Source organism: Peromyscus leucopus, chromosome 6 (genome assembly GCF_004664715.2).
Source record: "Peromyscus leucopus breed LL Stock chromosome 6, UCI_PerLeu_2.1, whole genome shotgun sequence".
Classification (NCBI taxonomy): domain Eukaryota; kingdom Metazoa; phylum Chordata; class Mammalia; order Rodentia; family Cricetidae; genus Peromyscus; species Peromyscus leucopus.
Window position 1 is genome coordinate 32,663,783 of NC_051068.1, and position 24,096 is coordinate 32,687,878.

The 24,096-nt window shown below is 43.8% G+C and overlaps 2 protein-coding genes across 2 annotated transcripts in view; one reads left to right on the plus strand and one right to left on the minus strand.

Annotated features, from left to right (window-relative positions):
- Nucleotides 1–3,223: 3,223 nt before the first annotated feature.
- Nucleotides 3,224–5,212, minus strand: LOC119088251. Its single transcript, XM_037207288.1, has 2 exons — nucleotides 5,061–5,212; nucleotides 3,224–3,718 (listed from the first exon to the last, which is right to left on the minus strand). Exons 1-2 carry the CDS (start codon nucleotides 5,190–5,192, stop codon nucleotides 3,224–3,226), a joined length of 627 nt encoding a protein of 208 aa, XP_037063183.1. The 5' UTR covers nucleotides 5,193–5,212.
- Nucleotides 5,213–5,226: 14 nt separating this feature from the next.
- Nucleotides 5,227–24,096, plus strand: part of Lhfpl6 (LHFPL tetraspan subfamily member 6) — a 200,601-nt gene continuing 181,731 nt past the window's right edge. The window contains exon 1 of the mRNA XM_028873351.2: nucleotides 5,227–5,629. Within this exon, the coding sequence (XP_028729184.1) occupies nucleotides 5,245–5,629 (385 nt within the window). The 5' untranslated portion in view covers nucleotides 5,227–5,244. The remainder of the gene's footprint in view (nucleotides 5,630–24,096) is intronic.

Sequence of the window (24,096 nt, forward strand, 5' to 3'; positions counted from 1 at the left end):
ATTTATTCATGAATTCTTCCACTCACGGTCAGTTATTGAGCCTCTATCCACCATGCCAAGCCTGACAGTACCATGCTGACTAGGGTGTATTTCTGGTCATTGAGCATATGTATTATCTATAGTGCTTAGTTAGAGATTGAAGGGTGAATCTAATTAATCTTATCAATAAAAACCAGGAGTCAGCTATCAGGGCAAAGACCTGAAAGATCAGAGGAGCACCCACCAGTGACCTCCTACCTCTCTGGGTCCTCTGACCAAACAGGCTGAGATCCCATCTCCACCCCACCTTATCACTTCCTGTCTCCACCTCCTGAGTGCTGGGATTAAAGGCGTGAGCCACCACCAACCAGCCTCTACGGTTGAGTAGTGGCTAGCTCTGCCCTCTGATCTCCAGGCAAGCTTTATTTGTCAGAACACAAACAAAATATCACACAACAAGAGATACAGTTAGTAGAAGGAAAAAAAAAATGCAACTATGGTGACTTAAACCATATTAATGCTTTATTGTTTACTTAAAAATATTCAAGAGGATCTGGGCATGGTGGCACATGTTCATGATTCCAGCAGAAAGAAAATTCCAGAGGAGGTAAACAGCTGACAATGTGAGGGCGTTGGATCGTGTCTCTGTGGCCTTCCCCATCCTCACGAACACAAGATCATTGCAATGCCAAACATTTCATGCTTTAAGAACATGAGCAAAGACAGCCAGGAAGTGGGGAGAAATGTTCTCCTGAGCATTCTTACTCGAGCAAAGAACAGTTTTCCCAAGTCCTCCTTAGATCACAGGCTAAAAGGGGAGTCGAGCAGCCACCGCTAAATTTAAGGGATCTAGAAAAGCATCTGTTGAACAAGGGACATGGGACCGGGAATTAATAGTGAACAGCCACCTAAAAGTGTTGTCACAGAGGCCTGCAGTCTGCCATATGCTTTTACCTTCGTGATCTCATCTCGAGACTCACTGGGACGGCTAGCCAAACGCTCTGCTCTGCTCTGGAACCTGGAATGGGAGGGACAGCAGCATCTGCTATGTGGGAACTCCTGGCTGTGAAGTAACTTAAAGATCCTATGAAGATGTAAATCTGATGCAAAGGTTTTTAAAGATGTTATAATGCATGTTCTTGTAAAAGTATCTGTGCCAGAACCTGGAGGGTAATTTGGAAGATTTTATAGTTTGGGAAGATAATTATATGGTGGAATGGAAAGGGAACTAAGAGTTGTGATGTTAGACCCTGCTCTGAGTGAGATCCTGGAAGGATTCTGAGCCTGTCTGTAAAGTCATGAGCTTGAACAAGGTTAGATGACTCCTTGCTCCCTTCTCCAAGAGAACCCATAGTATCATCACGCTGACAGTTTGAAGTTCAGAAACATTAACTGTTATTGGTTTCAAGCTCTGTTTTATGAATAAGGTAACAGGCTCAGGCAGGCAGGTCATTGTTTGTCTAAATTCTCTCACTTAAATTTGAATGTCGAGTCCCAGGAAAGACAGCCCACATGATTTCACACATAATTAATATTTCGTTCTGATGGGATTTACGGTTTTTGACTTCATTTCTTATCCTTTTTATGTTAGCCAAACCTCTCTGATAACAGTTACATCACTTAATAGAATGCAAATAATGAGATAATTTTTATAAGTCCATGTTTTAACCTTACGCTTTCAAGTAAATCACTTGCTTCTCTGTAAAATAATAACTGCCTTCGTAGCTTTTTCCTTCCTTTTGTTGGGAATTAGCTGAAGCTGTCTGTTCATAAGCCTGGTGTACTGACACACAGTGATGAAAGAATCTGCACTTGACATGGTCACCACTGATGCCCCCTGGCAATCCATGCCACTATGTAAAGTTCCTCTAAGCTTGAGAAAGTATCCTAGACAAGTTCTCCAGTAGGTAGTGTGTGAGTGTGAGTGTGGGGGTGGGGGTGGGCGAGTCTGGTTGCCACTGTATAATTTTGTCCACACTGATATCTGCTACCTCCACATTACGTAGATGGGAGATGTGTTATAGCCAGGTGGGTGGTACTTAGCTGGAAGTCAGACCAGTCATATGGCTACCACCCACACTCAGCAACTGGTGAGCTGCACAAGAAGAATTAAAACATAAATTAACGAGAGAAAACTTCAATCTCGACCTCTAAACCTGAGATTCATGGGTGAGCTTGAACCTGAACCATGTGACATTTTGAAACACAGCTCCCCAGCCTTGGCCCTGTGCACATCTCAAGCTAGATTATTCTGGATGTGCCCCACGTGCTGTATTGAGCAGGATCCTTGGCATTTATGGACTAGCTGCCAGTAACATTTTTCCAGTCATGGGTCGTGGTTACCAAAACCATCTCCAGACTTTGCCGAATGTCTCCTGGGAACTATTCTTTGCCCTTCTCAGGAATTTTGTGAGAAAGCTTAATGTGTATCACACTGTTTTCCTGGGAGGCTCATTACCTACATCGTATTCTTACAAAGGATAGGTTTGGAATCACTTAAAACCTTTCAAACAATCACGAAAACAACCCCTGTCTCCAGCTGATGCTACCTAATTAAATAGTGCACTTGAAATTTTATTATGAAATATACTCTCACCCAATTATTACTTCCAACTACTTGGAAAAGGCACATCACAAAAACTGTATCTGGGAAAGTATGTACTCCAAAAGTTGCCGTTCCCAGATGGTAGCTTCCTAAAATAACTGTCCTCAGTGGAGGCAGGGGTCAGCCAGTCACCTACAGAACATGGCTGCGGCTTCCAAAGGGTTAAATGCTGGTGTCAAGTCTGAACCGGGCTGGTCCGGAGGAGAAATCAAAAGGAGCTGATTTTCAGAAAGGAAACCCAAAGGTTGTGTAGATTATAAGACTGAGCATGGCAGGGAGGGGGGGAGGGGGCGCAGGGGAGAGTAAGAGGAAGGGAAGGAGGGGGAGGGAGGAAGGAGGGTGGAAGAAAGCGGAGAGGGAGAGGGGGAGAGGAGGAGGGAAGGGAGTGGAGAACACCGGGAAGAGAAATGTCTTGAAAGAGGTTCCCAAAGGTGTGCAGCTGTTGGGAGAGGCTGGCTAGAGGAGTCGCCCGCCTTCTCTCTGGCTTGTCCCCCACTGAATCCAGCAGCCTCGCGTGGTGTGCCCAGCCTTCTCATCCCTACGTCGGTCCACACCCTTCCATGGTCTCTATCCTCCGAAGCGATCACTTCTTAAGAGCCCCTTAAAGCTCACAGACATCACTCTACCCACTCTCTGGGGCTACTTCCCATCCACGGCTCCAAGGGCTGCGGGAACTGCAGCTCCAGACCCCAGTGTTTGACCCAGAAAAGAATACAGGGGTAGGGTGTGGCCTCGGCGCCCCCCGAGGAGCTGCGGAGAAGGCGAGCAACTTTCTCCGTGATTTCCCAGTCTGTCTGCCGCCCCCACTCTCGCGCGTCCAGGGCTGCGCGGCGGGGCCAAGGGGAGGGGACAGCGGAAAGGGGAGGGCGGGGAGGAGGCGGCGCGTGCCTCGCCTGCCAAAGCTGGAGCCGGCATCCGCGGTGCTCCCGGGCCGTACGGCCACAGCCGGCGGGCTCTCCGAGCGGGTCCTCCTGACCCTCCACCCCGGCTCTCCAGAGTCGTCCCGAGCTCCGTCGCGATAGTGGCGAAGGCGAGAAGGACAGTCTTCCGTGCCGCTCTGTCCCCGCCGGGGAAAGACAGCAAGTTGTGCTGCGCCCGGGACCCGCTAGGGACCGTGGCCGCCGCCCGGCCGGGTAAGTAGCGCGCCCCGCAGCTCGGAGCCCCGCACCCGGGTCCCTCCTGACTTCCTGAGCCTCTTGGTTTAGCTGTGGTCGGTGTCGGCCTCCGGGGGGTGCTGCCTTCCCATCCTTATCCGCCCCTTTCTCCCAGCCCGCTGCAAGAACTTCCCTGTGGCGCTTAGCATCCAGAGATCATTGTGTGTGTGTGTGTGTGTCCCTGGTGCCCCAGGGTGTGGTGGGTGTGCCGAGCAGTTTGCGGGGGAGCAGGGGGAGGGGGTGCACGGGGGTCGCGGCTCTGAGTTGATCTGGATTAGGGCACCTCACTCCAGCTGAAGAAGAGGCCCTCCTTCCTCCCGCTCCTCCCAATTGCTGGTCCTCCTCAGACCAACTCAACTCCAGCCTCTGCTCACAACTGACAAGATTTTAAAAACTGTAGCCAGAGGGAGCTCCCTTTGGGTAGAATCCAGAACTGAGGGCGAGAGAAGTGTTGGAAACAGAGTTTGCTTGTAGGCTCTGAAGCTAGACTTAGGAAGCAGTTTGCAGATGGAACCCCAGGGTGGGTGTACTTTTGCATTCTTTGAGCGGAGTGTGTCCAGGTGTGCAAGTCAACCCACCTCGTGGAACCCTTTGATGGGTCTTGGAAAACTGTGAGTGCTCTCCCTGGTTAAGTTAAACACAGGTGAAATGGCCAGCAGGTGAAATCACTGAAGCCACTGAGTCGCAATAGGAGATGTGAAAATAACAGAGGCTTGCATTTACCCCTGGAAATTTAAGACCTAACGAGTTCTCAGTGTTGTTGAGCACTGGGAGTGTGCGGTTCTGTTCCAGTGCATACACCTGGGTGGTAGATGATGTGAGTTAAATTTACGGTACTCTGTAATTGTAAGACGTTACCATCATTTTGCTTGGTTAGCACACTCACCAAGAGATGCAGAGAAATTGCTAGGAACTAAGTGTGAACTTGCAAGCCAAATAAACAAACAGCAGTATGGTTCATTTTATTTTAATATCCTGAATTATGTCTACTGCTAGTAAAAAAAAATATGCTACATTGCTTTTAATGTGAGTATGTGAAATGAATTCACTGGCTTGGCAAATAGAAGCCATTCATTTCTTTAAGTAAATAGCTGTCAGAGTTAATTTGGGAGCGTTTTACAGGAGATAAAGACATGGGGAAGCTTTGAGCTAGTTTGGCAAAACTTGTACAGAGATGCATACAAAGTGCATTAATTCTCCCCACTTTTGAAGCATTGAAGGAAGTTTGACGCTTCTTAACTGAAAATTGTGGCGCTTCTAGAGACCTATACATAAGCTAGAGGTACTTAACTTACACTGTTTCCTGTTGCTGTTTCACCAGGGGCCACCATCATCACTACAAAGTATGAGAGGTTGATACCCAGTAAGACTGAAGATCTGGTACTGCTAGTAGCTGCATCCTCCTTGAAGAACCGTACATTACCTGGGAGCTTATAGGAACCAGACGCCTTCATTCACACCTTCGGGATAGTCACGTTGGGTCCCCATTGCATTGCCTGGTGAAAGATGGCATCCAGCCTGACTTGTACCGGGGTGATCTGGGCTTTGCTCTCCTTCCTGTCTGCTGCCACCTCCTGTGTGGGGTTCTTCATGCCTTACTGGCTCTGGGGATCTCAGCTGGGCAAGCCTGTGTCCTTCGGCACTTTCCGGAGGTGCTCCTATCCTGTGCAAGATGAGAGTCGGCAGATGATGGTGATGGTGGAGGAATGTGGGCGCTACGCCTCCTTCCAGGGCATCCCCAGTGCAGAATGGAGGATCTGTACCATAGTGACAGGGCTGGGCTGTGGCCTGCTCCTCCTGGTAGCTCTCACTGCCCTGATGGGTTGCTGTGTGTCAGACCTCATCTCCAGGACAGTAGGAAGAGTGGCGGGAGGAATACAGTTTCTGGGAGGTAAGTGACTTTGCTAAACTGGAGTTGTTTCCGTAGAATCTCAAAGCAGTATTGAACATTATGTTTCATTTGTCTGCTGATGCAGTTGTGATTGACACTTGGAAATGGCCATGGTAATAGATGGAGTAGAGTCAAAGTTTTTTTTTTTTACTGGAATTCTTTTACTTGTAAGAGTTCTTCGCCAGGCAGTGGTGGCACATGCCTTTAATCCCAGCACTCGGGAGGCAGAGCCAGGTGGGTCTCTGTGAGTTCGAGGCCAGCCTGGACTACCAAGTGAGTTCCAGGAAAAGGCACAAAGCTACACAGAGAAACCCTGTCTCGAAAAACCAAATAAATAAATAAATAAAATAAAAAATAAAAAATAAAAAAGAGTTCTTCATGCCCATTCATCCTTAGTACACACACACACACACACACACACACACACACACACACACACACACACGCCCTTGGCCTACTGGGTACCATCTATGTGAGACAAGCATGTATAGGCTGTTTATAATATATGTACTAGGGAGATAGTTTGCATTTAATAGCCTCTTGCTGTTTTTGTCCAACAGTAGACCCCTGGGTTGTCTTTGCTTTGCTAGATACTTGAGGTCTTTGGAGGCAAGAATTTCATAGAAAAATTCAAAAGGTGTTTGTAATATCATGATCACGATAAGCATTAAGACTCTTGGTGGTTATAACATTGACTCTTGTTTAATTTTCCACTACATTTCAGAGTAAGTTTCAGCTGAGTTATAATTTCATCTTGGCAACTACATTTTTCACTGTGTTACAAATACAGTTCTAGGCTGGTTATGGGGCGATCTTAACGTCTCTGGTAACTTTTTCTGTGGGGGAAAGAACAGAACACAGTGTTTAGAGGATGATGTGAGCTGTCCCAAATGGACTGGCTAGTCTCACTAACACCAGACAAGGTTGGATTTTTTTCACTTGGCGCTCTTCCAGAAAGTATTGCTTCAATATCTCTGGTCATGTGGTTCTAATTGCTCTTTATATATTTTCCACTGGGCTTTTTCACCTCCATCCTTCAACCTGACTGGCTGAACTTGTCTGATTTACAATATGCCCTGGTGAAATATGACAACCTCTATTGATGGTACAGACTGAGGGGAAACAGGAAGCCTGGAAGACCTGTAAAACTGCATTTGTAACTTCATAACAAAGTAAAAGTCTATTATTCTCACACTTGACATTTTCTTACAGTCTTTGGTGAAGAATCCAGAAGAAGAAAAGGCCTTTAAAAATGACCATGTTTGTGGTGTCTGGTACAGATTAGAAAAACCCAGTGCCTTATTTCAGATTATTTACTGTAAAACTTTGTAAGTAAGTGTGCTGAAAATGGGTACAGCAAAGCAACTTTGTGTTTCCAGGCAAGACTCAGACTTACATTCAGTCCTTTGTTTTCTTATCTGGCATAAACTGCACTCACATCCTTGTCTGTGCTGGGAGGTGCTTTGGGTGCCTGGCAATCTCTCCTGCCTGCTTCTCTATTCACCACTGGCCATTACTGTCTTTAACGCATACATTTACACAGAAATACAGTAAAACTTTTAGGAACCATCAGGAGGTTGTCATTGAAAATGGAAATGTAGATGCAGTGCTCAGGAACTTGTTGGTGTCACAGGTTTTTAGAGCAAAACTAACGTGGGGAATATGGAGAAGAATTTTTTCTTTGAGGATAAACTGGGCTTGCTGTTGTTTTACTTGGCTCTGGAAAAATGCTTAGGCAGTTTCATTTTTCTCCTCTTATGGTAAATATTCCTTTCCTTTTTTTTTTCATTTTGGAGCAGAGACTGCTATTATTTCTGGCAGAATAGGAAAATGCTTACAAAGAGAAATCAGCTTTTATTGATTATCTCTAAACGTGTAATGAAGGAAGGCAACAAGAAGGGAATCCGAGACCCTGGAGATTTATCCTTCCCTCGCTAAGCTAAGTATAGATTTTTTTTTTGAATTATATGGAGCCAACTCTTCACTTTATAGACTACCCAAGGGAACAGACAATTGAGAAAGTTATATACATTTTTAAATAACCATGCTTTGCTTTGTATATATGCTTCATGATCCCAATTGGTAAGAGTTACTGACATTAAATTAGGGATAGATATCATTGATATGGTAGGCCCTTCCTTCCTTCCTTCCTTCCTTCCTTCCTTCCTTCCTTCCTTCCTTCCTTCCTTCCTTCCTTCCTTCCTCCCTTCCTTCCTTCATTCTTATCACTTTCCCCAGTGTGTGCTTGTGTCTCTGCATGTGTAGTATGTGCACATATCTACCTTTGTAGGTGCGTGCAGAGGCCAGAGATGGACATCAGGTGTCCTGCTCTGTCACTCTCCACCTTGTTCCCTTGAGAGTCTCTCACTGGATCTGGAGTTCAGCCAGCAGCCTGCAAGCCAAGCATTCCTCCATCTCTACCCCAGAAGTGTTGGGGTTTCGGCACATGCACAGCCAACCCTGACTTTGCACTGGGGATTCGAACCCAAACACTCACGCTTATGCAGCAAGTATTCTTACCCCTCTCAACAGTCTCCAACAGTTGGCATTGTCTTATTTCCTATACATGTTTCTTAGGTCAGGCAGAAATAACTCTGGTAGTAAAAACCAAGAGGTTTATTAAGAACTCTAACTCTTAAACAGACATGCCCATTACTATAGATAATAGTGAATTTAGAGTTAAAAAATAACTTGGAACATGGAGAGAGATTTTGAAAATCTGTTGCTAATCATCAACAGCTAATAAGAGAACAGATGATAAAACAAAGTGCCTTCAGAAGAATTTCTCCAGTTGCTCACTACATAATTGTTTTTCTTTTTATTCACAAAACTTATGTGGTTAGGAGTTTTGTTTTATTTGATTTTTCACAAAGTGGGCGGGTATTTTTAAAGACCAGAAGATGGCGAATGAGTGAGTTCTGAGAGGCTTTAGCTTAGTGTCAGAATGTAATCAGCATTTAGGAGGCTCTGCCGGGAGGCAGATTCTCTTGCTAAAAATGAATCGCCCAGAAGGGTTATGTTTAGCTAAGTGAGGGTTGATCCAAAAACAACAGGAAGCAGAGGAAGGCATGATACAGAGGCATCTTGCTTACTCCTGCCTGCTGGATCTGGAGTCTGCCCATATGGTGTAACATCGGGCAGTAGAACCCCTGCAGTATTTTGGAACAAGGTAAAGGACAGAGTGTCAACCTTAAATTTGAATAGTCTTGTGATGGCTGAAGAGAGGTTGACATGTCACCTTTCAACCAGTGAAACAACATAAAATGGAGACTTCTGTATGGAGACCTTCTTCTATCTTAGGAACACTTCAACCAATGAATGCTGCTTTCGCTGAAGTAACTTGTGGGTGAGCTTTATTGCTGTTGGCTTTATTAAAAGGCATGCTTATATCATACTTTAAAAATAGTGAGCTTTGAATTTTAGTCTTTCTTGAGTTTTTAAAAAGCCTGTAGGAAGGCTTTGGAACATATAATGTATATTAAAAATATTAGCATGTATGGCGTATGCTTAGGGTAGTCTGTAAAAATAGATGTTTGACTTCTTTCTTGTCCAATATAAAATTATGACCTCACAAACACTGTAGTTATTAAATAGAGTGTGTGTGTGTGTGTGTGTGTGTGTGTGTGTGTGTGAGAGAGAGAGAGAGAGAGAGAGAGAGAGAGAGAGAGAGATTGAGATTCAGTCAATCAAAACGTATGCTAGGTATGTGCTGTAGCATTAAAGTCCTTTATCATTAAACACTGAATGGTTAGATTGGGAGGGCACTGGAGGAACTAGCTTTCGTTAGTGGATGGTTTCCTGGTCTTCAACACATGTACAGAAGTAGATGATCTACTCTTGCTCAACGGTAGAGACCCTCAAAATCTCAGGATCCTACTTTTCATTACAGTCATGTGCACTGATAACACACGAGGAATAAGATTGAGCTGGGGACATAGTGCTTTGGTATGAACAGGAAGATTTACAGTCTGATGTGACATTGACAGTGCTTGCCCGAGTCTGCCTGCTCCAAGTGCTAGGTTCCTTACAGGCAGGAATGATGACATCTTAGCTAATCATTCATAAAGTCTGTAACACCAAAGTCTATATATTCACCCCTAGTAACGGTTCTAAATGGCGTGTTTCAGGTTTCATTGATGTCGGTCTTATGCTTCACTTGAAGAGCTTTTCTGAGCCTTGATCTAGGACTTTCCTTGTTGTTTTGTTCTGTTCCTATGAAGCTTCCAATCTTCTCAGTGAGGGATTCAGTGCAGCATTCTTTTAGCTCTATGAGAGGCCTCGAGAGCTTATTCCTCATGGAGAATCCAGAGCTCTGCCCCAGGATTCTCATGTTCAGCAGGGCTAGGTGGAGCCCTGGTGGAAAAGGTTGGACAAACTTTCCCAGGGAGGACAGGCCCAGGTGGTGCACAGAACCCTTTTTGAACCACAAGCCAATACTACCCACTTAAACCCTCATCCTCTGCTCTAAGGCATACTGTAGAGGTCACAGTATAGACTTACACAGATGCCAATCTTAGATGAAGCCATCAGACTTGTTATTTGGGGATAATAAGATTTGAGGCAAAGAACATCAGAATTGGTGCTGTGGAAACAACCTTATTAATTCGGATATTGGCTTCTCCTTTAAAGTATCCTGTTGACCTTAGGCGGTAGCTACTCTACTGCGTGTGATTATAAAGCGAAGGAGAACCAACTGTTATTTTCCATGCCATGCTTTGAGAAAGATTTTATTTCGAGTGCTTGGCTTGAGTCCTTCCCCTTGGGATCACGTGAGGCAGCCTTATATCCTGTCGGTGACCTTCGGGTCTTGGTTCCTTTTCTGGGAAAGTGTGCTCAACGCCACCCCTGCACATCCCCAGTTTGAGTTACTGTTTTTGTTTTTCTTCCTAACATTGCCTCTCTGAAATAAATAGTAATAATCCCAATAATTCTTAAAAAAATGACAGAACATAGGGTTATCCATAGCCCAGGGCCTACATATTAGCAGCCCCATGACAATTCTCCCTTCAGTTGCTGAGGTTTCTGACCTGCCTCAGTTCCTCTGTATTTTTTCAGAAGTGGAGAGTCATGTGATTTTTCCCCCTTAACTCTTCTTGTTACCACCAGTTAATCCACCCATAGCTAGAGACTAGAAAGGCTGGGGTCAATAATGGACTAGTTGCCCTCACTAGTATATAGGCTGCAAACTGGTTCTTCACAGAGTGAATTGACTGAGAAATGTGAACTAATAAGCATTTACTAGAAAAATCTCAAGATAGACAGTTGAGATCCTTACATTGTTTCTATAAAGCATCAGAAGATGCATGACGTTTTTATGCAACATGGAGGCATCATTGTCTGCCATTAGGATTTGAACCTTCCAACATAGACAGAGTGGCTTTGTAGGTGTGGGCTAGAATCAGAAAAAAATAATTATGCTAGTCTGGAAATTTCATTCTTGGTGCCTTTGGAATTGACTTTGTTGCTCTCCAAGTATCATCTTTAAGACAGTCTGAGGAACATTAATTCCTATGTGTACCAAGATGTGTTAACGAGAATAACCTAATTAGCAGGAGCAAGAAGAGGTCAAGTGGTTAGTTACGACAATTATCAGCTTACAGCAGCTCTTTACAGATCTCTTGGTGTGTTGAGGCATACAGGCAGTCTTTGTGGAGAATGGACTGGACTATAGTATTAAGGATTCCCTTAACTTACTCAAGTCCAACACCATGAAGAGAACCATGGTTCAATTTTTATTTCCCTCAATTAAGCAAGAAACACTCTTTTTATAGATGAGAATACAGAATTTTAGAGTGAGACCAACGATGTCCCCATTTTTTATTGATTAGGTTACAAATACTATCACTATACTATTAAAGTGTTAACAAAACGCTACTTTATGGAACTGGTGAGATGATTCAACAGTTAAGAACACTTGATGCTCTTGCAGAAGACCTGGGTTTGGTTCTCAGCACTCACATTGGGCAATATACACCCACTTGTAACTCCAGCTCCCGGAGATCCAATTCTCTCTTCTGGCCTCTTATGCGTGTGCTCATACACACAGACGTGTACATATACACATAAATAAAACTAAAACAAATTCTTTTTACAAGCTATTTTAGGTTGTATTTGAATTCAAAGTTTCTCACCATGATAGGTAGTGACTCTCTTAATACAGGTGACACTGTTTAAAGGTTTATTTGTTTTTATTTTGTATGTATTGGGTGTTTTGTCTGTATGCCTCTCTGTGTGTTATATGTGTGCAGTGACTTCAGAGGCTGAAAAAGGCATCAGATCCTCTGGAACTGGAGTTGCAGATGGTTGGGAGCTGCCATGTGGGTACCAGGAACCAAACTAAGGTCCTCTGTAAGACCAACAAGTGCTCTTAAACACTGAGCTGTCTCTCGTGTCCCCAGGTGAATATTTTATTGTCTCTGATGGCTTTAGCTTATGACTCTGGCAGAAACCAGGTTGTTGTATTATACAGCAACTTTTCACAAATATGTATCGCAGGTTAGTGGTAATAGTCCTCTTGTTTGTGAAGCCAGTGCCTTCCTCACTGAGCCATCACCCCAAACCCTCATAGATCTTTAATGTGACTGTCTAATTCTATCTATCTATCTATCTATCTATCTATCTATCTATCTATCCATCCATCCATCCATCCATCCATCCATCCATCCATCCATCCATCCACCCACCCACCACCCACCCACCCACCCACCCATCCACCCATCCATCCATCCATCCAACTATGTGACTAGGGGAATATAACTGTTTCCACTTGCACTCCATCCTGAAAGTTACAATCAATCAGAGAAGAAAGACATTATACTTCTAATTACAAAAATTGCAAAATGTCATTAGCACATAAATTTTAGAAAGGGAAAGAACAAAGTCAAAATGTTAAAATAAGACCTTATTTTTTGGAGTCCAGCAAAGTACTAGAGAGATCTGTGATAATAATTTGTGGTCTGCTCCAAACTCTGTATAATATGTGCTCTTTGAAAGTTTTTTTTCTTTTTTTTTCAGAATGGCAGATGCTACCCTTGTGTTGAGTATTGATGATAGCATCTGCCGTCAAGATGTCCAACTCTAGAATCAGAATCTGTGCAAACAAATGTGATGAAAAGGCTAAGAAGTTTCCAGTAGGTTTCCCTAAGATCCTTTGCAACCACCCTTTGGGTAGGTGTGAAAAAAGATCAGCCCATGGTATGCTTAGCCAAACTCAGCTTCAGATCCCAAGTTCTTTATTCTGAATATTCAGTATTCCTATGAGAGAGAGGTAGGAGCAGGCGAGCAGCCAAGGTTACACCTTGGGAGTTCTGGAATGCTTTACTGCTGGCCAGAGTCTCACTTTGTAAAGTGTTCTTCAGAATCACTGTGGCCATTGAGTGTCTGTCTTCTCTTCATGCCTTGTGGAGAAGGACTGTCTCTGTCTTCACGGCCCTGATTACCTGATCTCCACATCCTCCAGTCAGAGTTCTCACCAGATGGTGGTACTCTTGATTGACAATTCTTCTGAACTGGACTCAGCGGAAGTGTATGAGGCAGAGAGGAAGGGGAGGGGAAGGGGGACGGAGGCAGAGGGGTAGAGGAGTTGACAACTGCTTGTCACTGATGAGATTAAGCAGCAATGGTCACTCCGGTTTCAAGCTGAAGTGATACTTAGAAGGACACTGTCATCCATGGAGAGGAAGATGTCTACAGATTTGGACAGCAAGGTTGTCAACTCATTTCTGGACGTTTGTTTGGTTCCAGTTGTGGTAGGAGTTCAAGGCTGAAGGTCAAGTTGGGAACGTTGAACATTGAGCTTATAAGAATGACCAGGATTCGAACATATAGAATTATCGAGGTTTTGAATGTCTTCATGTAAGAAGACATTACCCCGTTTACTCTAAAAAAGGCACAGCTTTTTACGTTCCATACTTACTTTTACCGTTTGACTGCGCTGGCTGAAAGGCAAGCCCCTGGCTGCGTCTGACTTAATGGTGGGTGTTAAGCTTCCCCTGGAGAGTTCCAGCTGCTTGGCAGTCATTATGCGGTGGGTCAGGACCACAGAGGAGTTTTCACTCTCTGGGAGCAGTTTTTACTGTCTGGAGTAAAATGCCGTGGAGATCAAGGTACAAAAATCCTTTTGCATAATGTTCGTTAACAAAAAGCTGCCTTGGGGAAAATAGAGTCCAGAAAGGACTGGACACAAAGAAGAAAGGTGACTCTACCTTAACTTTCTGTAGGCGCGTGTGTGTGTGTGTGTGTGTGTGTGTGTGTGTGTGTGTGTGTGTGTCCGTGTGTCCCCGTCCGGCCTCATGCATAAAGATGATGTTCCATTTTGATCCCCCAGTAGAGAAAAGTCAGTTCATTTATCTTCCCTCCACTGGTGGCTCTCCCGAGCCATTTAAAATTCAATTTGGCTACCCATGCCCTCGGTGCTCAGTGGGTGTCATTAAATGACACAGCAGTGACTTCTTCTTCCCTGTGTGGCACCTTTTGATACGAGGTTGACTTTGCTGTAATTTCTGACAATTGTGCTCTGTGTGCAGTGAGCTTACCATGATAATCTTCCAGTCCAGTTAGGGTAGACCCAGAGAGATGAATCTGATGGCGTTTAAACAGTAGAAACTGCACAGAAGTGTTCACATCTCTCTCGATGTTTGCTGCTCAGCTTGTTAGGCTCATAGGTTTTGGGTTTTTTGTTGTTGTTGTTTTTTCAAATTGTTTTTGTGACATTGCTTACAGCCTAAATGTTGGCTAGTATTTTTTCTCATGTTAGGTATTTCAGAATTTTCATGGAGTTGGATTCTAAATCACAGCCTCCTTGAACTCTTAAGTACAATTAAATATTACTATCTTTTTTCTCGTGTTAGCAGTCCTTCAGGTACTGCTCACTGTTTGTGGGTTCTTGTGGGAACTAAATAGACCCAGGACACGGTCATCAGCCCCATGTTTCTGGCCCTCCCCTCAGTCCTTCAGTTAGTGCTTAAACATACATACTCATTGAATGTTTTGTGACTTTCAGGTATATATACTACCAGGCCCCATCAAACAGATTCCCGATCAATGACGTCTGTTATTGACAGGCCACTAAATACATGCTGACTGACCACCGCTGTGTGCTAGCTGCCTTCCTGATCTTTGAGGGAAAGCAAAGGCCCAGGCTGACTGAGAGGACGGTGTAAGGGAAGAACGTGGATCCCCAGCAGTGGGAAGAGGGAGGGAGGGAGGAGAAGAGAAGGAGAAAGGAAGGAAGGATTGTATCATCATTTGTGTAAGTTTGTTACTGTTCCACACTGCGGCTCTCCTGCTGCTGGTTTGTGAAGTATTAATATTATCAGGTCATTTTTTTTTATTAAAGACATAAAAAGCTCCTTTCTTTTTTGTGTGTACACCTGTGCATCTGTGTGTGTGTGTGTGTGGTGTGTGTGTGTGTGTGTGTGTGTGCGCATGTGGAGGCCAGAGTTGACACTGGTTATTGTTTTTGATCACTCTCTACTGTATTTATTGAGGTAGATCTCTCGATGAAGTGGTGTTGTCTTTTTGACTTGTCTAGCCAGCTAGCTCGCTTGGGCGAGTCCCTGACTCTGTCTCCCGTGTACTGGGGTTCTATGGGGTCATCATAGCCTTTTGGCTTTCATGTGGGTACACAGGTTTGCGTGTCAAGCACTTTACCTGCCAAGTTGTCTTTCCAAGTCTGAAAAATCCATTTTTTTTTTTTTAAAGTCAGTGTTTCTGCCCTCCACAGACCACTGTTTGAGATGTCCTGTGGGTATCTGTAGATGTTCCCAGTGTCTAGACAATTGTGTTCTGCTCTGTTTTGCATGTGCTCAGCGTGGTCCATTTTCTCACTTACAGTGTGCTTTCTGGTCTTATCCATTTCATCTGAGAGAACTGCTTGCGTCTGGGCAGAGAACTCGGGGCTTTGTATCTGCTGGGCAGACCCTTTACCTCGGAGCCACACCTATAGCAAGAAACTTTCCCTTTAACTCTGCACCTCTCTTCCAGTACTCCCCACATGTATTTTTAGTCCAATAACAACTTGTTTGCATTCTTCAAAATCACCAGAGTCACACTTTTAACATAGCAAGTATATCACGCACTAAATTATTCCCCACATGTTTTCTCACATACTCTTGAGAGGCTGCAGCACCTTTTGCTTGCAACTGTGATGGGTGGAATAGCAGATGCATATATAATTCAGGGCGGAACTCGGAGAAGTCTGCAAATTCACTGCTTTGGCTGCTAGACTCTTTCCTTCAGGAATGTGCTGCTGTTATTCTACGAACAGAAAGCTCCAGCACTGCTGTAGGGTTGGATTGTCACTCTGTCTTCCAGGGTGATGCTTGTCATGGTATGTTCAGGGGTTTGTTGTGATGTTAAGATGAGCGCACAATTCAGGGTTTTGAGAGCTTTCATTTCTGATCCTCAGGGGAACTAGAGAGAGAGAGAGGGAGGGAGGGGAGAGAACGTGTGTGTGTATTTAAAAACTGGAGCAAGTACAGTGTAAGAGAAAAAAATAAAAATACTTTGAAATTGATGTTAGAGATGGGTTATGGGAATTCACTGTAAAAATAAGTCATTTTGCTGGCCGGTGGTAGCACATGCCTTTAATACCAGCACACGTGAAGCAGAGGCAGGTGGATTTCTGTGAGTTTGAGGCCAGCCTGGTCTACATAGCGAGTTCCAGGACAGGCAGAGCTGTTGTTACACAGAGAAACCCTGTCTTGAAAAAACAAAAACAAAAACAAACAAACAAAAAGAGTCATTTGAGACCAGAGACTGAATCCTGGAAATGAAAAGAAATTTTGTCTTGAATATACTTCTAGATAGTTACTTCATGTGATATGCAAATTATATGACACTAAATTATGCTTCCATAGTCACGACTTTGATGCCCATTTACTGATAAAGCCAGGGAGCATTATATATTGTTCCCAGTGTCGTGGTACAGAGTCCGCCTTCTGCCTGGTCTGTCTCCCTGCTTTCTTATTCCTCCCCATCTATCCTCATGTCTCCGAGAGAATAATCTTGGCTGATCGTGGCCCTTCATTCCTTGATTGCCCCAGTAAGACAAAGGCTTCCTGCGATGTACCTCAGGCCCCATGGATGATGGCTGCAGCCTTGGACTTCTTCTTGTACTTGCAACTAAACTGGATCCTTTAAACCTTCCTGTCCTTCTGTCCACATCCTGTCTCCATGCTTTGGAGAGCACTGTTCCTTAACCTTTCATTTCCCTTCTTCACAGAGCTAGCTCTGCTTATCTTTCCAGACGCGCCCCACCCCCACCCCCAACATGAGCCCAGACTTCTCAGGGGTCACTTCTGCCCAGCTGGTGAGGATCCCTGCCAGAGCTCACATGGAGTCTATCAACATGCTTTTCTGGTGGAGGTGGCGGGAGCACCGTGCCCCATGTATGACTGTCACGTGCTCCTGCTGCAATCTCAGCCGACTGTGCCTGTTACATTTTTCTACACACTGGATTGCGGATGCCCATAAAAGTATTCAGGGAAACTTTATGTCCAGGTGTTCACTGGAGAGAACACATTGGAGCCGATGACATGCTTGGCTCATGTGTTCTGTATTGCACCATTGAGGTCCCTCTTTTCTCTGGGTGAGGCACCTGCGTCTGACACACTCATTTCACAAGGCAGAGTCTATGGCATTTTCTCCATAGACTCTATGCTGAAAATAAAGCCTTGTTTAGGCGTGAATATTTTTGATCCATGTAGTGGGTAGCCATTCCAGCTTGGATCTGGAAGTTTCAACCACCATTGAGACTCTGGCAACTGTCACGCCTACGAGGCGGGGTGAGGGGAGGCGCCTGGGGACCCGAGAGCTGGATGGGCCAGCGCTCTCTCTGTGCGCTCTCTTGGTGCCAGGACGCTGAATGGTGAAGGTGGACTGTGCAGAGCTCTGGAGAACACCGCTGGACTGCATAACACCTTCTCCAAACCCTGCGACCTACCCATTACTTAATTTGTGAGTTACGCCATTAAATAAATATCTTTTAACTACGTGGAGTGGCCAAAATAATTTCTCCAATATCTGGCGCTCACATGGGGCAAACTCCAAAGGCCTGGGCGCCTCCCATTCTGTTGACGTGAGACACAATTGCTCCTGGCTGCACCAATTGATCCCGAGAGAATGTTGGGCTTCTAAGACATTTCCATTTGGAAGTTTGTCTTTTTGGCACAAAATGGCCTACTGGGCAAAGAACTGCCCTTGCCTTGATGGCTGACAGTACAAATGCAATGCTGTCCTTTCTGGACAAGCGGGACACAAGGAAAGCGACCACTGTACTCTGCCAAGACAGGGTAAGATGGTCTTTCAGAAATCCTGCTTCTGAAAATGGTCTGTCAGATACTCTAGGCCTGTAGCCAATTTGAATGCACCAACAATGCTGAGAAACATTAGGTGACTGTCCAGGCTGCCAGCTGTCTTGGTCTACTCTTGCAAGATTCCCGAAAGTTGCTTGCATCCATCTACCATTTCTCAGGTACCATTATGTTCCTTCTCAGGTCTTTGATGGGATTGAAGACTAGCAGTTATAGTTACAACTTAGTATATATAATATCTTAGATAGAACATATTAAGTATTAGATTCAGGTTCTTTAGGATAGGACACCTTTGAATGATCTTTATAACATGCTGTTTACCTATGCTCTATACTTCTCTGGATTTTAGTATGTGTTTCTTGCTTGATATTGTTTGCATTGGTTGTAGTTACATCTTATCTAGGTCATTATCTCTCATTATTTCTGGACAATATTTGATAACCATTCCTTTGTATATAGTCTTGTATTAGTTTAGAACCTTCTTATTTAGACAAAAAGGGAGAGATGTAGTGGGTAGCCATTCCAGCTTGGATCTGGAAGTTTCAACCCCCATTGAGACTCTGGCAACTGTCACGCCTACGAGGCGGGGTGAGGGGAGGCGCCTGGGGACCCGAGAGCTGGATGGGCCAGCGCTCTCTCTGTGCGCTCTCTTGGTGCCGGGACGCTGAATGGTGAAGGTGGACTGTGCAGAGCTTTGGAGAACACCGCTGGACTGCATAACACCTTCCCCAGACCCTGCGACCTACCCATTACTTAATTTGTGAGTTACGCCATTAAATAAATATCCTTTTAACTACGTGGAGTGGCCAAAATAATTTCTCCAATAGATCCACACTGAAGATGGTCTTTTTTCTGGTGTCATTTTGCTTGTATTTCTACCAATAGTGAATGATGATGTAGTCGGTGGTGTAACTCTTCCTTTGGAACAGTTCGGGGCCATTGCTTCCTGGTGATACTATCAGGATATCCAACCGGGCGGGGTGCTTTTGTCTTATTCCAAGATGATTGAAAGGGAAAAAGGAGAGGTTGCCATGTGTGTGTTAAAGGCAGTGGGCGACTTCAGAAGCCTGCTCTTTACTCCGTCTTTGTGGATGAATATTTTTTTTGTCAGGCTGCCACGGCATTTTTAGTTCTGTGTTACCCAATGTTTCTATTTGAAAGTATTAGGCAATCCAGGAGTTAGTATTGGCTTCTGGAAGGAAGCTATCAGTTGTTTCTGATCTGCTCAAGTGTCTTCCCATTCCCTGTCCCAGCCATATGGAGTGATAATGCAGTTTCTCCAAGCAAAACCCTCTAGGAAATGCCTCAGATATTGTACTTTCCATTGGGATAACCTTTGGAAGGTGACCAAAAGAACTTTCCTGAAACTGGGCTACAATTGACCCTCAAGTGTTTACTGCTCCAGTTTTGCTTGGGTAACTTCACTGTATCATTCCATATGGGTGGGACAGGGGATGGGCAGGCACTTGGGGAGATCAGGGGAGCAGCTAAGTTGTGCGGTTTTGCTAGTTTAGGAATACATCTTTGCTCTGTGTACCCCTTGTTCCAGTTTTACAGGCCATCCTAGCACTTAAATATGATTTTTCACTTTTTTCTTTTGTCTGTTGACTCATGGTAGTGACTATGTCCTGTCAAACTGAGTTTTCTTGTGCCTGTAACACCTCTAATTTACTGAGATTTCATTATTGATCGATTGATGTATTGATAAACAAATGCCATTTTGAAACAGCATGGTGGCCCATGTCTGGATTTCAGTACTCTGGATGCTGTGGTGGAAGGCTCAGGAGTTGAGGCCAGACTTAGCCACAAGGCCAATTTGTAGCCAGCCTGTACTATATAACAAGACAAGAAACAACTACCTTAATTCCATCATTTAACACATAAGAGCAATTGACTAGTGACATTTGTATCTCTCACATAGGACAGGTGACATAATTTGAAGAACAGTCAAAATGAACACACAGGCCTCCAAGTTAAAAAATTACTGAGATTTTTAAAAAGTTAATGGAAGAGCCTTAAAAATGAAGGGTGAGTCTGTGTGTATGTCCAGGTTGGACACCATTCTACTCTTCTGTAAGGTAGAAAAGAAACTGAGGTTTGAATTAGCATCGAGTGTGTGTGTGTGTGTGTGTGTGTGTGTGTGTGTGTGTGTGTGTGTGTGTGTGTGTGTTAGTTACACATTGTGTAAGTGTTATGCAGAGGCCAAAGAAAGACATTGGGTATCCTATTCTGTCTGTTGATCTCCATTATTTTATTTATCTGCATATAGGCTTTTTCACTGGACCTGGAGCTAAGCCTGCGGCCAGTAAATCCTGCAAGATTCTTTTCTTATGTCCACTCCCTATGGTGCTGGGGTTCAGGCAGCATGTGGAAGCTTTTTACCTGGTTACTGGAGATCTGAACTCAGATCCTCGTCTTGTACAGACAGCATGCACTCTTACCACAGGCACATCTCACCAGTCCCCTCTCTTGGGAAATGAGTACACATCATCATTTCATTTCTAGGTAGTGGTAAGAAGGCCTTCACTTACATTCTTACCTGTCATGGCACAAATTGGATCTAATGCTTAATTTACCATCTTTGAAATGTGCCTTGTATCAGCACAAAATTTAAGGCCGTACACCCTACCAATCTAAGCAGCCTGTTCTCATTCACAGCCCTGGTATTTTTTTTTTTTATAGACTTTAGCTGTACTGCACAGGTAAATCATTGACTCAGCTCTAGTCTGTGTGAACTCTGGTAAAATGATTATAAATCAGAGTAGTGGGAAGTGGCTGAGTTCTACTCTAATTTTGGAAACATAAGGAGAAGTCTAAAATGAGATAGTCTCTAGTCCCAAGATCAGGAAAGAGCTCTTCCTGTTGAGGAAATCCCCTGGGGGAGTTTTAGTTTACACAAGAAATTGAATTGTAATAAAGCAGATAGAAGCAATGTCTCCTTCAGGACTCCTTGCGCAGTACATAAACTGGAAAGTAAATGTTGGCTACTCTGTGATCTCCACAGACTTGAGGTAAATAGGATTGCTCGTCTGCCCTGTCACACGGATTTTTTTTTGGCCCCTGGAAGTCAATATCAAAATCTGTAACTGTTTTAGTTAGCTTTCCATTGCTGTGCTAAAATATTATGACTCAAAAGCAACTCGGAGGGGGCGGGGAAGCATTCTATTAGGTTTGTATGTTCCAGTCACAGTCTATCATGAAAGGAAGTCAGGGAAGGAACCTGGAGACAAGAACTAAAGCAGAGGCCATGGAGGAATGCTGCTCACTGGCTTGCTCCTTGCTTGCTTAGCCTGCTTTCTTAAACCACTCAGGACCACCTGCCCCAAGGTAGCACCACCCACAATGGGCTTGACCTTCCCACATAAATCATTATTTTAAAAAATGGTCCACAGACTTGCCTATAGGCTAGCCTGGTGAAGGCATTTTCTGAGTTGAGATTCCTTCTTCCCAGATGACGCTAGCTTGTGTCAAGTTGTCAAGGACAAAAGAAAACAAAAACCGAAGGAGCAGAGGAGGCAAGCCTCCTACACCAGGCTGCCCCCAACAAGTGGTACCCATCACCAGAAGAGAACCCTGCCTCGTAGGAGTGTGAGCCGTTCATCCCCCAGCTGTCCATCATCCTTCTTGTAGGCATTTGGAGCTTTCTAAGAGCACATGTTGCTCCAGTGTCTTGCTGCTGCTTATCTTTGCGTTAGCTGCTTACCCCATGCCCCTTGCTTCTAAGAGGTAGGTCTTTTGGAATTCAAATAAAACTCAAATCAAACCTGGCCACTTGAAACTCTTTCATTCCCGGTCATAGAGACAGCAGTGAATCGGGACGATTCTTTGACTGACGTTGTATCCACCCTATCAGAAGGGGACAGAGTCTAAAGAGAAACTCTGCCCTTCCTTTCGCCCGTCAGACTACTGTAGTAATGGAACCCAAAGAGTTAAACATTTTCCAGGCATCCCATGCTGAGGAAAGAGAAGGAAGTGAAACCCTGATTCCCACCAGAGGAGCACTTGCCTTCCAGGAAAGCATTCCGTACAGTTCTGATAAACAATCGGATCACCTTGTAAGACATACCAGAACTGAGAGGTCAGTGATAGGCGGGGCCACACCGTGACCAGGGGCACTTAGTTATGCATGACTCTTTATTTAAACCTAAACTTCATGTTTAGGTTTATCTAACGAGGACTACCCAAAAAATCGACTTGGGGCGAATCACTGGACCCCTTTATTCAATACTCTTTCCATTGTAGGCACATTAATCAAATATTTTTTTTATTTCCTTTTTTTTTTTAACTGCTGCTTATGGCCACATACATAGTATAGGACTGGAAACATCTATGGGTGATAAAAGAAACCATAATAAATGATAGAGGGAGATTATTTCAAACTTAATTTCTTATGTTTTATACATATTCTCCATAAAGTTGCAAAATGATTAACTCTTAGGCTGCAGGATTATTTCCAATATTTCTTATGGGGGGAAAATACGACGAAGATATATTGTCATTTTATTTAAACTACAAATATCTTGTGAGTCATATGAAACAAGAGCTTGTAAACTTTTCAGTTTTTAAGCTCAGCAGTTTTACCATCACAACTCCGGTTGCTTTTCCTTAGATGGTGTGCTGGCTCATTGTAACTGTCAATTTGACAAACCCAGAGTTACCCAGAGGAGAGTCTTGATCAGGGATATCTAGATCAGGCTGGTCTGTGGGTGTGTCTGTGGGTGTGTCTGTTGGTGACACCATTCCCTGAGGCTAGGCCCTTAACTGTATTAGAGTGAAGCAAACAGATTGATGTTATGTGATTATGTACTTCATTGATTTTTTTCCAATATGACGACTGTAACCAGGAACTGTAAGCTAAACTCTTACTTCCCCAAGTTGTTTTTGTTTGATTGATTTTTTTTTTGGGGGGGGGGGGGGTTATTAGGATATTTTATCACAGAAACAGAATTGGAACTAGAACAGAAGGAGATACTCATAAGTATTTATTTTGATGAATCTTGACGTCTTAAAATGATTTTATTTGTTCTACATTTTAGTTAAGATTTTCCAAGCATATTCTAACTTTATAAAAAAATGAATGTAAACCATTTTTAGGGGGAGAACAGGGAGCTTTAACATCCTGGCTGTCCTGAAACTCACTATTTAGACCAAGGTGACCTCGAAATCAAGAGATCTGCCTGTTTCTGCTCCCTGAGTGCGAGATTAAAAGCATGTGTCACCATGCCTACTCCATAGACCATTATTTTTAAGAATCTATATTAAAAATGCCACATTATGAAAAGCCATGCATAAAATCTTTTTATAGATACATATATTTAAGTTGTAAAATAACTTATTCCCCCAACTTTATTTCCTTAGCATTTAAGCAAGAACGAATCCCTATTTCCTAATTTCAATTGTATTAATTAGGAGTAATCATAGTCAACTTTTGAGAAATTAAAATACAGAATTGTATTCAGAATTGTTTACCATATAAATTTTAGAAAATTCCACACAACAGCATTAAGTTTAAAAGACAGATACGATGCATTTAGTTTAGACCTGCTTTTTTAAGTTTAGACATTTGCAGTCATTGAACCGTGATGCTCAGTCTCACCTTTAACATCGTTCATTACTATCCTGTGAGTTCTGATCCTCTTGCCTGGAGTCTCTTGACCTTAATGCTTAAAGATTCTGTGCCTGGCCTGGGAGGAAGAGATGCTAATGGTCACTAAGTCCCCAGAAATCCTCCAGTACTGGAGAAAGAGGGCTTCTCCACCAAATGTTGATGGCTCAGGTTTGCAGGCCAGGTTAAGATGTGTGTATTTGTCTAAGAGCCAAGGCCAGCATATGGGGATGATCCAAGCAAACAGGTTGAGGCAGTGGGAAGAGAAGAGGAGCGAGCCAGCACATTTTAGATGTGAACACAAGGAAAGTCAGTGGCCAAGCCTACTATCTGTAGAAAATTGGGCAGTGCCATGCTTTGCCAAAGCAGGCATAATGCTTTGAAAAAGCAGAAGAGGCATATACTTACATTATATTATTTACTAAGTATATAAAATTTGAATCTCGAGATCAGATCTCTGTAGAAGATTTCTAGCTGGGCTTTGCATTGGTTCATATGCACATTTCCCTGGACTAGGAGGTCTCAGATACTTGGCTTCCTAGGTGGAT

Bases quoted from the DNA above. Each gene is read 5' to 3' on its own strand.
- LOC119088251 (XM_037207288.1), bottom strand. From the start codon at position 5,192: ATGAAGGCGTCTGGTTCCTATAAGCTCCCAGGTAATGTACGGTTCTTC. The intron at 3,719-5,060 runs CCTGGTGAAACA...GCGCGCTACTTA, and splicing joins TTGTAGTGATGATGGTGGCC to CCCGGCCGGGCGGCGGCCAC.